We start from the raw sequence: 14,942 nt of genomic DNA, 5'->3' as shown, positions 1-14,942 counted from the left end.
CTTGGAGGAAGGAGAACTGAATTAAAAAATTAAAAAACCCCAAAGATGGCTCTGTCAATCAGAAGAGCCTGGGCTGGCCCCAAGATAAACGATGCAGTGGGAGGAAAAAAAAAAAAAAAACAAAACAAAACCAAAAAGCGTTTTCCAGGCGTTTCAAAATCTCCCTAACTTCGTTCACCCAGGAGGATAAAAACATCGGCCTGCCTCATGGCTGCCTCTTGAGGGCACTTTGGGATGGAAAATGCAGTAAGGCCAGAGCTGCACTGGGAAGTTGTGCCCCAGCGCCCTGTTGCCAGAGAAGAAAGCTCCACGTGGAGGAGCGAGAGTAATTTGTCTGAACCACCACACACAGTCAGTGCCAGGGACTGTTTCTCGTGTCTAGGGATTGCTTTCCTGGTGGGATAGACCTGGTGGGCAGGGAAATCGGGCGAGTGACATGAAGGTCATTTTGAATTCTTCCTGTTATTCCTGGCTGTTCCAGCAAGCCCAGAGAGGTGGGAGGAACCTAGAGAAAAACTCACTTTCCTGCAGACGTAGCCTTTGCTGAGAAAAACAGCCCGTGTGCTGGTGCCCACAGAGCTGAGCAGGATCACATTCACTGCCTTCTTTCTAGAGCAGAAAGGGGAGGGATGGTGCACCGGTTCTTTCTCCCTGTATCCTGCACAGGTGTGAACCTGTTCAGCCAAACTCAGCAAAGATCTCAGAACTGGTAGGACAGGTTTGGGAGACAGATTAAAAAAAAAAACGGGTTGAAGAAAAGAACAGCCCAGCCATAGCCCAGAGGAGACCAGCCAGAGCAGGTCCTTGATAGAAGGTGGCACAGTGAGGGTCTCCAGAGGCTGCTGTGATTTATCTGGCAGCCTAGCTCTGACAGGGCTGAGAAACTCCATGGAGCAGTGGCAAGAACGGGCTGAGAAGCCAGGAGTAGGACCAAGGTGTTGAAGGCAAACGAGATGGAGCCCAGCCCGGTCAGGGAAGCTGATGGTGAGGGGAGTACAGCAAGGGCCATGTGGATGGGAGAGCTTGAGGGCCAAACATCATTCCCCCTTTCCCTTTGAAGCCAGCTCAGAGCCAAGAGAAATCACCCCTGGCACACGGCACAGGGAGATGCCTGTGGCACAGGCAGCCTTGCAACCTAAGCACACAGACAGTGGCTAATCACATTTTCTGGCTGTCATGCTTCTCCGGCAGGCTCGCTCCCTGATGCTCCTTATCTCAGCATATCGTGAGCATCAAACCAGGATGGGGGCTCTGTGGTGCCAGCACGCGGCAGCCCAGAGCCCCTCAAGCAAGTCGTGGTGCCTGTGACACGGGAATCCTGACACTACGTCTTTGCAATCTGCTTTGTTGCAACGCACTGTCTGACAGGGAGTTTGCAGAGGAGGGCAGCGCCTTTCACCAGGGATAACACGCTGTAGGACCTAACAATCACCACAAATTTCGGTGCAGAGAAACCCATTGCAATGCCAGTTCATACTAAGCTTGTCAGAGATACGATCTGAGTCCTGTTTCTCTCACATTAGTCAACACTGATACATTTTTTTCCTCCTTTCTCCATGCCCGTGGTTCCTTTGGGCCCCTGCCCCAGCTCCTGCTGGCTGGTGGCCACTGGTGCTGCACCAGCCACAGCAACTGGGATACCTGGACTCAAATCCCATGGCAAGCACCTGCTTCCCCTGTGGCACCGGCAAGTCAAGCCCACAGGACCTCGGGCCTCTCCGTGCATCCCTCTCCCGTGGGGATGGTGCCGAGGTGAGAAGCAGGACCAACGCTTGGCTGCGTTTGCGGAGCAGGCAGCGGGAGCCAACACCGTGCTCAGGGGCTTTTTGTTCCTGTTCACTCATCACGTTTGCTCTGGAGTCTTCAGGGGTGTAGAGTATTCCGGTACCTCTGCTTAAAAAGAGAGCCGGTTTCCTTTCTGCAAGGTTACGGTGTCTTCGAGGTGCAAACACCCGACTGCCCGAAGCTCCGTTAGCACCGGCAGCAAAGCACCCATCGCGCCGGGGGGCAGGCAGCGGTACCCCAAGTTGTGCCGGCCGATCAAGCGATCCGCAGCCGCGGGAGCCGTGAGGCTCTGCCGATCGGGTGGGCACCGGCGGGCACGCCGGCCCCGGGCGGGTGGCGGAGCCGCTGCGGCGGGCGCGGGGCGGGAGGGGGCGGCGCCTCCCGGGGCCCCGCTCCGGCGGTAGGAGCGGGGCGGGCGCCGCCTGGAACTCAAACCTCCGTCCTCCCCCTCAGCCAATGGCCAGCGCGACCGCCGCCGTCAGCCAATGAAGGCGCGGGATCTCCCGCCACCAACCAATAGGAGCGCGGGGGCCGGAGCGGCGAGTAACGCTCGGGAGCGGCGGCGGCGGCGGCGATGGCCCCGGAGCGCGGCGACCGGTCGCTCCCCGCCGGGACCGAGGGTCTTCCCCGGGCTTTCCTGCAGAGCCTGCGGACTCTCTTCGATATCCTGGATGACCGGCGGCGGGGCTACGTGCACCTACGGGAGATCGAGTCCCGCTGGCGGGGAGCGGAAGCCCGGGAGCTGCCCGCCGGGGTGATGGAGGGGTTGCGGCGGGCGGCACCGGCCAGCGGGTACCTCACCTTCGAGCGGTTCGTCCTGGGGCTGCGCGCTGCCCTGCCCGGTGCCGACGCCCCGGCGGAGAGCGGCGGTGGGCGGCGGAGCGCGGAGAAGCCGCCGAGCCCGCGCTGTGCCGAGGAGCGGCGCGGGAAGAGCAGCGGGCAGGGGGACCCGGGGCCCAGCCAGCCCCGCGGCCGGGGTGAGCGGCGGGGCCGGGCCGGGAGGGACGTGCCCGGCTGGGTGCGGGTAGCCGTGGGGTGCGGGCAGCCCCGAGGTGCGGACACCCCCGAGGCCGGGGACTGCAGTTCAGCGGGGCCGGGGGGGGACCCGGCGGCTCGCAGCGGTCCCCGGGCGGTGCGGACCTGTCCCCTCCCCTGGACTGAAGCCCGCAGGCGGGGTGGAAAACCCCGCAGAAATGACCGCTGTCCCTAATTGCGGCTGGGGGGTGGCTTTGATTCCAGCTGCGGGTAAACTGGGATGGAGAGCGTGCTGCCCGTCTCAGCTTGTGCTGCCCTTCGCATCTCTCCCCGTGTGGGTGCTGGTCTGTTTATAGCGGTGACAAGAAGAATTAAGGGCTTTGCCGTAACGTGGCCGTGGTTGTCCCCTGGCGCAGTCTGTCGGTGACCTTCCTTGGGGGTGGCTAATGCGGCTGCTCCTCTCGCAGAGGCCCGGGGTCTCGGGGTGCCAGGCAGCTTCGCCAGAGCGGGATCTGTGATCAGGGAGCAGTGTGTGCTCGGGTGGGCTCCGTGCTGCGGGTGTGCAAAAAAAAAAAGGAAAACCGGATCCAACTTTTTTCATTTAGCTAGTTTCATAGCGCTATTTACAAGAATAAATAATGAAGCAATAATTAAATGGGAAAGCAGCATCAGGTAGATGTGCTTTGCTGTCTCAAAGCGCTGTTTAGGCAGCCAGGCTCTGCAGAGCTCACTGGCAGGTCCCTGTGGATTCTGCCTCTCCCTTGGGATGTGGGATCTCTGTGCTGGGTCTGCCACCCCTGGGTGGCACACTGACCTGGGCAAGGGGGAGGCTACTTCACCGGCATCTCCGTTTGTTGCTACTTGGTAGGAGATGTTATAAGGCAACCAGGCTTCTGGACTTACCTGGTGTAGATAATGCTTCTTTATTTAGACTTGTGAAGTGCCTTGACATCTAAGAACACAAAGGTCTGGTGAGGAGCTGGTGTTTTGTTACTGCAACACTTAAGCACAGTGACTCCCTCTATCTTGGGAAAGCTGGGCTGGTTTGCCTTCCCTTCCCAGTCCCTTCTTTTGCTGGGTGGAGAAGAAACTTTAACTGTGGCTGAGGTTCTCTGCTTTCCTTTTTGCCTCCAGACCAATCGCTGGAGCTTCACCTGGGGGAATATTATTAAGCAGGCAGGTTCTTCTATCGTCGAGAGAGTAAATCTGGAAAAACCTGAAAAAAATCCTGCTTGGTAAATCAACAGCAAAGGGAAAGCTCTGCCCTGGAAAGGAGCAAGCAGATGGCTACAGCAGCTTTCTGGTTGCTGAGGATCTTTTCATTACAGACTGATGTTAAAGTGATGTCTGGAGCCTGCAGGCAGGGTTAGTGCCTCAACCCTTGCTGCCAGCTTCCAGCAGTGCAGGGTTGTATTCGGGCAAAAGGCCTGAATTTCAGGTTGATTCAGCAGCTTAATGAATGTTATAACTCAGAGTTACTCTCCCTTCTAGTTCCAGATCCTGCAGAGCTGCCCAGCGCTCCCTTCCACCGCAGAGCTTTCCCAGGGTGTGGTTGAACGGGTAGATGTTCTCAGCTGGCTGCGAGGGAGATGGGCACTGCCATGGCAGGACATGGCTCTTCCTCACTGTGGACAAATGTGCTGGATGCTGAGAGCTGCCCACAGGTCCAAGAAGCCCCATCTCCATTAAGATTATATCATTTGGGCTTGAGGCTGCTCTGAGCCTCCAGCTGCATGAGGTGGCTTCTGTAGGAACCCAGCCAAGCACAGCGAGATAGTGTATCGGTGCCCATTGGCTGCAAAGAGTCTGAGGAAACTCCCTGTCTGTGTTTTGGGGGAAGGAGGTGCTCACCAGATGCCACCCTAGCTCTACTTTCCAGTCCAGGGGACATCTGCATGCTTCAGAGGTGATTTGGATGCGAATCATGGCAAGGTGGGAGAGGCTGGGGCCAGGTGATCCTCCTGCGCGTGCAGGGGTGCAGTGAGCCAGCAGGACAGCAATTCTGTCCCGTTTTCCCCGCTAACCTCCATTAGCATACGGGCAGAAGTGTTTCTGAAGAAGTCCCTGCCTAGTGTCATCTTCCAGCTTCTCAGAAGCTCTCCCCAGCCTGGCAGTGCTGGGACAGCCCACAAGCCACCGCTGCGCGCCAGCCACGGTCCCTGGGGAGCCAGCAGCATCTGCCGGCTGCGAGGATGGTGAGACTGATCTTGGAGAAGTCACTGGGCAGGGAAGTCACCGTGATGGCTTCCCTACCAGTGGTGCCTAGGTGGCCTGTCACAGCAGCATCCGAGCGTCTCGGTACTGGGGGGTCTCTACCCTTGTGGTTCCCCTGTGAGCTGAGACCTGGGGAAGTTAAGACACAGAGTAGAAAGTGCCTTGCCCAGGAGGTCTGTAGTGGCCTTGGGCACTGCCTCCTCCCCAGCACAGCTCTTGCCTTTGCTGCTGGGGTGGCCTGGCTCTAGCAGCTGCCTGAAGAGTGGCTGAGCCCTGGCAGGGAGGAGGAGGTGGTGGTTTGTAGGTAGCTGTTGTTGTGTGGGCCGTTGCCAGGGACAGGTATGTAATGTGTGAAATGACCATGAGGTGTTTGCTCCATCCTGGCGCTTGCTCTGGCAAATGCTGGGCTCATGTCCTGCAGGAGTAGAGAGGCGTTGGGAGGGAAAAGGCCATCCCATATCTCATGGCAGGATCTCTTCCACCTCTGGTGAGCTGGTCCTGCTCTTTGCCTAAGAACTAATCCTAGCTAACTGGCAGGGACCCTGCTTTAGCCACTACATTGTCAGCTCAGGTGCACAGAGCTCTGTTGTTTGACCAGGAAACACCTTATCACAGGTTCAGCTCAGCTCAACCTGGCACTTCGAAGTAACAGCAGTGAAAACGTTTTAAACGTGTTTCTACCCTTTCAGAGGTGCTCCTGGTTTTGCTTTGGGATTCTGCCTATTGAAGCTACCCTTGGTTTTGGGGCTGTTCCTCAGCTTCCCAAGCAGGATGTGCTCCAGGTCTGCCAGGAGAACATGTGCGTGGTTGCACTGGTTTTGCTGGGTTCCTCCTGGGTAGATATGGGTATATGAAACTGCCGGCGGTTGGCAAAACAGGTGAATGGATGATATCGAAGACTTTGTGTTTATTGACATGCTGGAGACCTGTCTGCGCCAGAGCAGTTGCTAGTAGAAGAAGCAGGATGCCATGATGGACCAGAAGGAGGATTTTTTCCATGCCATGGTGGATTCTTTCTCCGGTGACACAAAGTGACAGGCTGAGGAAGGTGCTGTGTAGTGTTGCCTGCTGCCCCCTGAGCCTGAGTCCAGCTCCTGTTGCTGAACTGGTGCAAACGTGGCAGCACAGGCAGTCCTAGTATGGTGCAGCTCTGCCAGACCTCATTGCCTTCAAGGTGAAGGGTGGCTCTGGTGGCCCCAGCTGCCCTCTTGCTCCATATCCCTCTTCCACCGTATCCCTCTTCCATCACGTCCATGTGCTTGGCTGAGGAGACTTGTGGAGCAGTGGGCAGCAATGCGGTGGCCCGGGCAATGCTGTGCTCCCTGTCCCGGCACTTACAGCCCTCGGTGCCGGCATAACACGGAACATGCTAGACCTGTGCCAGGCAGCTCTGGCGCCTGGGAGCCGGCGTGTGCCCAACCCGTGGGAGAAGGATGTGGCGATGGGTGGGGGCGCCTGGCAGATACGTGGGGAGCGGTCCCAAGGAGGAGATGTTTTCCCCGGCTGCCTCGCTGCCTGCCTTTGCTTGCCTACCTCCCTGCTGCTCTCGTTTGAAAGCCAGGTTGGGAAAGAAACTCTCGAGGAAACCTGTGTGCGGGGAGGGGGGGAGGTGAACTGTAAAGGCGAGGGGGTGAGCATGAGGCAGGGTCTGCTGGGGACTCAGCAGGAGACCGGGGCAAGGGAGGCACAGCAGGCTTGCTGCCCAGGCACACCTGGGGAGGGTGCTGGCTGCACCCTTAGCTGCCCCAGCATCATGGTGCTGCTCTGCCAGCTCGGCCAGGAGCAGGGATCTGATCTGACTTGGCCGTGGCCACGGGGCTGTGTTTCTGGCGAGTGTGCGAGGGCGGACGTGCAGGGCTTGTCCCGACTTTCCTGCAGGTACCCAGCCAATACCTGCTTCGGCATAGGGGCAGCGCAGACAGGAGGTGTCTGATCCAGCCTAAAACCTGCCAGAATGAACTTAATCTGCAAAAATAGGTTATGTGTGGATTTGCACCACGTCATGTGTTTGTAGTGGATCAGTCTTTTGCACGGTAGGATGTTGGGATTGTAATAAAATACTGGGAAACCTACAACCTGATTTAGACGACGGACACGGGGTCTTGCGGGGGGGACACGTGCATGGCCAAGCCCATCACCAAGCAGGAGCTGCCTTCAGGAGGAGTCAGATTCTTGGCAGAGCCTTGTGCGACCTGAGTGGGAGCCAGGGGTCCCGTGAGGACAAGATGAGGGTAGGCAATATCACTAATGGTTTAGTTGCCTGTGCCAGGACTGAAACAGCACTGCCTGGAAGCTGCCTGCTTTGTGCAGAATATGACCACTGAGGTCTGTTGCCAGCCTGGTGCAGCCAAGGAAGTTGTTGCCGAAGCCCTCCCTGCCCGTACAAAGATGCAAGCACGTGCTCGGGCCAGTGCTTTGCTCAATTTCTCCCTCCTGCCACATCTGTTTGCAAGACCACCCTGCAGACAGTCCTATAAAAGTGCCCGTGAGGAGTTTTTTGTTGCAGGTGGCGGGTGGCCTCATGCTTTCCTCTGTTACAGGTGGTGATGCTAAGGCTGCTGTGCAGTCCCAGGGAGATGGCAGCCATCCAGGGGCTGGGGACACTCGGAGGCATCAGAGGGGACGTGCAGAACACCGGAGACACACCATCACCAACGGTGTGGACTTCAGCACGGTAAGGGGATAGCCCTGCCATGGGCTCCAGTGAAGGGTCCCGCGGACCCTGGGGGAAGGTGGATTGCAGGGGTCCCGCACCGCTGACACCAGCTCCGTTTGGGCTGTGGCTCCCTGCTGCCCACTCTGCGCGTGAGAGCCGTGGGGTGTCGGGCAGATCCTGGTATTTTGGGTACAAAGCTCTGTTGATGTACATGGAGGTCCTGCCGTTACTTCCGAGGTGCTTTCTGTCCCGAATTGTGCTAGACAAGCAGGGGGCACGTGTTCTCCTGCCTGCCCCCAGAGTGGGGTCAGCCCACGGAGCCGGCATTGGACCGCACGGATGCCTTTGCTGTGGGCAAAAACTTGGGCAGGGAAAGGCAAACGTGTAGCTGCAGGACCAGGTGGGTCTCTCGGTCTTTCAAGCACCCCAGCGAAGGTCAAGTCTGCTCTGCGCTGGCAAGTGGGGGTGCTGAGCTGTTCCCCCTACCAGGTGTTCTCTGTAGGTCAGAGCTCAAGCATGCTGATTCCCCTGGCTCCTGAGAGACCTTTTGCCAGAAATGCAGAGAAATCAGCATTGAATTTAGCCGGGCAGCCCAGAATGGAGGGATCTGCTCTGAGCGGAGAGGCTTGGATTAGATTGCCTGGATGAAGAGATCTGCACTGCTCCAAGTGGGATGGAGGAGCTGCCTGGGCATGTTGCCCACAAGCTCAAGCTAAATTTTCCTGGGAAGAGAGCCAGGACCAAGCCTGCAGGATGAGTGATGGGTGGGATGAGCTCTGGCTGGTGTCAGGGCCGTTGCTGAGGCTGTGACCTGCGGTGCGGGTGGCTTCGATTGCAGCCTGGCGCTGGCCTTGGGGGACATAACATGATCTGGTGCCTGGCCTGGGGAGGGGGGCAGCTGTGCACGCGTGGTTTGCTGGGCTTGCAGCCATACAAGGGGTAGGGGTGCTGGTGGGCTGAGGGCTTGTCTGCTGGCAAGGAGTAATAAATGTGCCTGTGAGTGTCTGGGGATGAGTGTCTCTGGCTCTCAGGGTTTTGGTGGCTGGGAGCTGCTCTTTCAGGGAGGGGAAGATCCCTCCTTCCCTGGCAAGGCTCATAACCCACGTGTGCAGCTCCAGGCTTGAGCCCATCACTGCCATGAGCTCAGGGTCCTGCCTGGTACTGGTGAGGAAGGGCTGGTGGTCAATGTGTCTCACCAAGAGCTGGGGTCTGTTCTCAGCTCCACCACAATTACTCTTCCTCTGGGCTTGTGTTGCCCTTGCCTCTGTTTTCCCAAGTTGTGGGGGCAGCGGGAAGGAGGTCCTCTGCCTTTCCTATCCGCTCCCCAGTGTACCCAAGTGCTGCACTGCCTTTCCTATCCTACTCTCCCAGAGAAAGGGTGTCTGTCCCTGTCCCCCAGGTGAGGACCCTTCCCTGGCACCCTGGCAGGAGCCTTAGTACCTGGCAGGTACTAATCTCACTTCTGAGCGTACAGAGACGGTTGGAGCAGGTCTGAGTCCAGCAAGGACAGAATCCCTGCAGAGTGGTGCTGCCACCATCCAGCCCCAAACCTCCCCCACCCCCACCCCTCCCCACCCCCCATGCTGGGAGATTGTTGGGCCTCCGAAGAGACAAGCTGTGATTAAGCTAATTTGCCTAAAGCCCCGGGGGGGATGGGAACACTGGTATCCATCCTGCATCCTGGGGTGCGCTAGGACGGGTTCATCCTGAACAGCAAAGCAGAGGCATGGGGGCTGTGCTGCAGCCTCAGGACCCTTTGTGCCACCAGAGCTGGTGTCTGCTCAGCTGGCGTTTTTCAGCCAGTCCAGCATTGATCAGCCTGATTTCCCCATGGCCACAGGGGGTGGCTGGGATGAGACCTGTGAGAGGCCGAGCGCTTTCATTTGTAGGCAGCCCAGGGTACAGCACTGTCCCCTCCCCTTCTATCTGGGGTAGCACCAGCCAAGTCCAGTCTTCCTGTCCCAGAAGCCGCCTCTGCCCCCAGAGCATCCCATCCTTAGTGAGGTGCCATCTGTCCCTGCATCTGGCATAGTTGGTGATGTTCCACTGCTCTGTGGGATCCTGCCTCTTCCTCCAGACGCCGTGCTGGCCAGCAAACCTGGTGGGACCAGGGCAGGCCGGGCAGTCACGGGCTGCAGCCCGAGCTGGGTGGGGGTCCTTGCCATGTACAGCACCTTCTTCATGCCCCTCAGCAACAGCCTGCATAGCACCAAGGCTCTGCGCTTCTTCCTGTGGGTATGTCCCCTTCGCTCTGTCTGTCCATCCAAGCGTGTTGCGGGAGGGGGTTCATGTTGCAAACAGCATTTCTAGGAGCAGCGGGAGCAAGGGCAACCCTGGCATAAAGAGTGGCTGGTGTGGGGTGGCTGGGAGGTTTTGGGGCTTGCAGTGGGGATGGGGAAGTGCTGGTGGCCTGAAGAAGGTCTTGATGTCCCTGGGGCCGGGGATCTGTTCAGGGTCGCTTCTAGGCTGAATCAGCCCCCTCCAGATGCTCTCCAAAACAGCAGGAGAGGTTCCTGAGCATCCAGCAGCTTCTGGGAGATCCAAGTCCCACTGGTGCCTGGAGGAGGCTCTCCTGGAGCTCAGTGTGTGTCTTGTGTGGCGGAGGCCAGGCTGTGTTGCAGCAGGGAAGGCAGTGGCAGCAAGGCAGGCAGCTCCCCCATGCTCCCGGCACCGAGACAGTGGGGCAGGAGCTGGAGGAGCAGGCTGGCACAGCTCGGGACAAGTAGAGTGGGAGCCTGGGGCTCACTGGGTGAGGGCTGATGAAGGGGTTACTGCACCAGTCACTCTGTTCTCCAGGGATGTCCCTTCTCATGCCCCCTCTGTGATTGCCAGCAGCAGTGCAGTGCTGAGGGACAGCAGGAGAAGGTGGCAGCAGAGCAGGGGACCCCACGTCTCCTGGGGTGCAGACCACTGCTCCCGCTCCGCTGTGATGGAGGGGCTGAGCCCCCTGCCCTGCAGCGGCCTTGGCATTGCCACAACCTGGCACAGGGTCCTGCTCTGTGTGTCCCAGGGGGGTGGTCTGGGGGCAGGAGCCCTGGGCAGCCTTGTAGCAGCTTTCCAGGTGCATAAAGATCCCTGTAGCCCTCTCCGGTGGTGCTGGTGCTTGAACCTGAAAGACTGGCAGAGACACTCAGCAGAAAGGTATGCTGTGGTCTGCTCAGCTCAGAGATGCCTTGGGGGGTGAAGCAGAGGGGGGAGCGGAGTGCTGGGGAAACAAGGCTGCAGGTTTTCCCCTGGCTTCCAGTCTGCACATTTAGCTTGGCTGCTCAGCGAAAGCCGTGTGTGTCTGTGCTGCTGGCTGATGCTCACTGCCGTGGGGAGATGTGTGGAGCAGCTGCAGGCCCTGCTCTTGCTGCTTCCCTGGGTAAATACAAGGTGGGGAAGCCTGCTGCCGCAGCGGGGAGCAGGAAAGTAGAGGTGGCCTGAGTGTCCTTCACCCGTTTGAGTAGTTCTCCCAAACTGGAGAACTCTTTCTCCAAAGCAGCATCAGTCAGCAGCCATCCACCCACTCCTCCGCAGCTTTTCATGGGGAGAGGGGCTGAGGCCCCTGCCCAAATCCATATTCCTCCATGCCTCATGAAGAAACCAGCTCCTAGGGCTTGACAAGGCATTGATGAGAAGGGGGTAACATCTCTGCATGCTCTGTCCTGCAGCTGAAGCACATGAAGGAGCTGGAACAGGAGAAGGATTTCCTGCTGCAGGGTCTGGAGCTGGTGGAGCGTGCCCGGGAGTGGTACCACCAGCACATCCAGTTCATGCAGGAACGCCAGAGGCTCCTGGGGAAGAACAAAACCAGTGCTGTGAGTCTGGGGCTTGTTCTTGGGGTGCCCGTCTGCTTGGGAGGGTCTGGAGCTGCTCTGTGGGTTTGGAGAACGGGGCTGGGACTTGGCTGGACCTGGAGCTGGCCCCATGGTAACCCCCAGCCTCTTCTTCCTCATCATCCCCCAGGACTTTGTCTCTGAGGGCAGCCAGAGCCACCTGGGGCGCCTGGTCCCCAAGCTGCAGGAGGTGAACCGCTGCCTGGGTGACCTCCTTTCCACCACTAGCAAGGTGAGAGCAGCAGATCAGCACCTTGTGGTTGTTTGCGTGACCTTGGCACCCATCCTGTCCCCCTCCTCATTCTGGTGTCTGGGCTGACATCAGAGCTGCCAGAGTTTCCCCAGGCCCTGGGGAGGTGACTTGGCTTTGTGGGCAAGATAGGGGATGGGGAACAGCCAGGAGGACAGCACAGCTGGTCCTGAGCTGGGCTGGAGGATGCTCAAGGCATTTGCCTGGCTAAAGAAGATCCCCAAAAAGGTGGAGCCATTGTCAAGTGAATAAGGAAGCCATCCTGCTGAGATGCTGAGTCAGCCCTCTCAGAGCTGTCTGTCCCACTGGGCTCCTGGCAGGAGCTGGGCACACTGGCAGGAATGCTTCCCACCTGTGCCCGCCTTGCTGCAGACCCTGTGATGGCCTGTGCTGGGATCTTAATCCTGCGCTGGGCTTCACTCAGTTCCCTGTGTGCCACAGAAACAGCTCCTGGCCTTGGAGAAAGGCTGAGGAGGGCCACTGGGAAGGAGGCTGGATGCCTCATCCCTTCCCTTCATCTTCTCTGCAGCCAGCAAACCCCTCAGCTCTGAGCAGGCTGGTGCCCCTGGCGTCCCCAGCCTCAGCAGGCTCCCAGCAAGCCATCAACATGCTGAAGGAGCAAAACCGGCTTCTCACCAAGGTGAGTAGGGGTATGGGGGGAAGAGGGGGGTGGGATGGGGATGGGAAAGAAATACGAGGCAGTGGAAGGTGTTTCTTCAGCTTGGCCAACCGTGGTCATCCCAGAGAAGGGTGTGTGGGCTGCACCTGGAGACCCTCTGTCATGCAGCTGTGTGCAGCTGTTTGCTGGATGAGGGTCCGTGGGCAGGGACGGGGTCTCCCTGCCCGAGAGAGAAGGCTGTGACAAAGGCAGGTCTGCCACGGGAGGGTGCAGACCTACAGCTGGGGTCTGTGAGCAGGGCTGCTGGGGAAGGGGCACCTCTGATGCCCCTGCCAGGGCAGGGCTCACTGCTGGGGTTCACATCCCAGCACCCACAGGGCAGCAAATGCCAACATTTTCCTCCTCTGTCCCGTGCAGGAGGTGACTGACAAGAGCGAACGCATCACCCAGTTGGAGCAGGAGAAATCTGCACTGATCAAGCAGCTCTTTGAGGCTCGTGCCCACAATAACCATGAAACGAGCCAGCTGGACTCCACCTTCATCTAGCGCCCGTCTCCCCGCTCCCCAGCCTCGAGCTTTCCCAGGGGTTTCGTGGGACTCTTGCTCAAAACCCATTGCACCCGTTGCTCCAGGTGTCATATCTTGAGGTCTGGAGCCACAGGTGGCATCTCTGCAGGAGGAAGCCAGGAACGAATATCCCTGGTCCCACCTGGGGAGCATCCTCGCACTGCTCTGCTGCTGGGCTTTCCAGCCGTGCTGCTCTCAAGCTGCTCCTTTTTCTGGCTCTAAACAGACTGCAGGGACTGTACCCCAGCCCCGTGACCCCCACTGTGCTGGGGGAGATGGCTGCTGCCCATGCTGCCTGCACAGGAGGGAGCTGCTGTGCCCTCGGCCTGACTTAGGCGGAGTTTTGGCTGCTCTCAAAAAACCATAATGCATCTTAAAACATTCAGCTGGCATCTCCAGGCAAGCCTGGCTGTTGAAGGGTGGCCCGTCCCCTGCTTGTCCTGCTGTTGGAAGACAAGATTGAAAATCCACTGAGGCAAGCCTGGCCCCTCTCTGCTGCCTGAGTTCTGCCTGCCAGTGACACTATACTGGGCCAGTGCAGCGGCCGAGCTGGTGCTCCTCCTGGCGTAACCCTTCTTTCCAGTTTGCAGTAGTGATGCCATAGTCACTGTTTACACGTCTGCAGGCTCCTGTAGTTAATGAGCCACAGACCCAAATGAGGTAGCCCATACCTCTGAGCTGCTGTTTCAGGCTGTTTGCAGGTTGAGGCAGACACCTCAAGGCAAATCCCTTTATTTGGCTTGACCTGGCAGATGTTTCCCTATGACTGCCAGGCTTACATTTTTTTCACGATAACTTTAAAATGAGACGTGATGTCCTACAGCATGAGGATGCTAACACAAGCCTGACTTCACGGAAGGGCTTTAGGACAAGGCTTTGTATTTAACTGAACGTGGGTGATGGAGTGGAGGCTGCTGGGCTCTTTCCTTTGCACATCTCCAAGTGGAGAAGTGGCAGCTTTGTCTGTCCTGGTGGTGGATGCGGGCTCCCCAGGGTGATATCCTGAACGTGAACTGCACCCCTCTCCAGGTCTCTTACAGGGGTGGTGGTCTTAAGTGTGGGTCCTGCTAGACTGGTGCATCTTAGGATACCTCCTCCTTCCCACCCAGCTCAGTGATGACGCTTGAGCTGAATGATGTCTTCCACTATGGCTTGGTACTTGGTATTTATGGTACTTTCATAGGAGATCTTTGTGAACCCCCACGTAGCACAGGCCTGGCTCTCCGTAGCTCCAAGACCAGGAGCTACTTTCTCTCCAGGGTTCTTTGATGCTCTGACTCTCCTGGCACGATGCTGGGATGCAATGCACAGAGCTGGGCAGAAGGTGCTGTACCTGCCCTGTCCTGGGCTGGGCACCACAGAGACCAATTCCTTCCTCACTCCTGTTTTTATCTGTCCAGTGCTGTCCCATCCAGCTCCTCTCTTTGAGGCTGTTCTTGACCTGAAGCTCACTGCAAGGCATGAATCCTTGCTCTACCCCTGCACCTGCTGCCCTGCGCTGGAGTGGGGATCAGCAGAGTGCTAGGGAGAGGGAGGAGGAAGAGGAGCAAGGCCAGGGCTAGTTGTGTCCCCTATCTCAGGAGTAGGGTGTTAGTTGTCCCCTGGGCATCGGTGCCTGCCACCTCTTTCATGATGCCACGTCTGGTGTCCAGTGCCTGTTTTGCCTGAGGTTTAAATTAAAAGCGACCCTTTTTATGAGGAGGGTCACCTGTCTGTAGGGATAATAAAGTGGGGTGAACCGTTTAGTTTATCCTTCTGTCTCTCTGCCTAAATCAGCCCGTCTACAGCTGCAAGCCTTGAAGTTCCTGACTGTCCTGTCCCACGGGATGCAGGGTGAGCTGAGGTTGCACGATCACAGCCTGAGCATGAGGAGAAGCCCCGGGGGTCTCTGTGCCAGGCCATTTCCCCAGGCCTTTTCCCCTTCCATCTGGGCTTCCCTGTGCTCTGAGGCTGGGGACCCCCTGGTCTCTCCTCACCGCCGTGGGATGGGGTCACGAAGCCACCTGCACCCCTTCCAGTGCTTGTAGCTTCATCTGGCTGCTTCTCCAGCACCAGGTG

The 14,942-nt window shown here is 58.2% G+C and overlaps 1 protein-coding gene across 1 annotated transcript; it reads left to right on the top strand.

Moving 5' to 3' along the window:
• Nucleotides 1–2,329: 2,329 nt before the first annotated feature.
• On the top strand, nucleotides 2,330–14,629 carry SAPCD2 (suppressor APC domain containing 2). Its single transcript, XM_040607500.1, has 6 exons — nucleotides 2,330–2,762; nucleotides 7,515–7,648; nucleotides 11,284–11,430; nucleotides 11,579–11,680; nucleotides 12,228–12,338; nucleotides 12,735–14,629. Exons 1-6 carry the CDS (start codon nucleotides 2,360–2,362, stop codon nucleotides 12,861–12,863), a joined length of 1,026 nt encoding a protein of 341 aa, XP_040463434.1. The 5' UTR covers nucleotides 2,330–2,359; the 3' UTR covers nucleotides 12,864–14,629.
• Nucleotides 14,630–14,942: the final 313 nt, after the last annotated feature.

The sequence above is a fragment of the Falco naumanni genome, chromosome 9 (assembly GCF_017639655.2).
Source record: "Falco naumanni isolate bFalNau1 chromosome 9, bFalNau1.pat, whole genome shotgun sequence".
Classification (NCBI taxonomy): Eukaryota; Metazoa; Chordata; class Aves; order Falconiformes; family Falconidae; genus Falco; species Falco naumanni.
The sequence above is the reverse complement of the archived record's forward strand: the minus strand, read 5'-3'. Positions and strand labels throughout refer to the sequence as shown.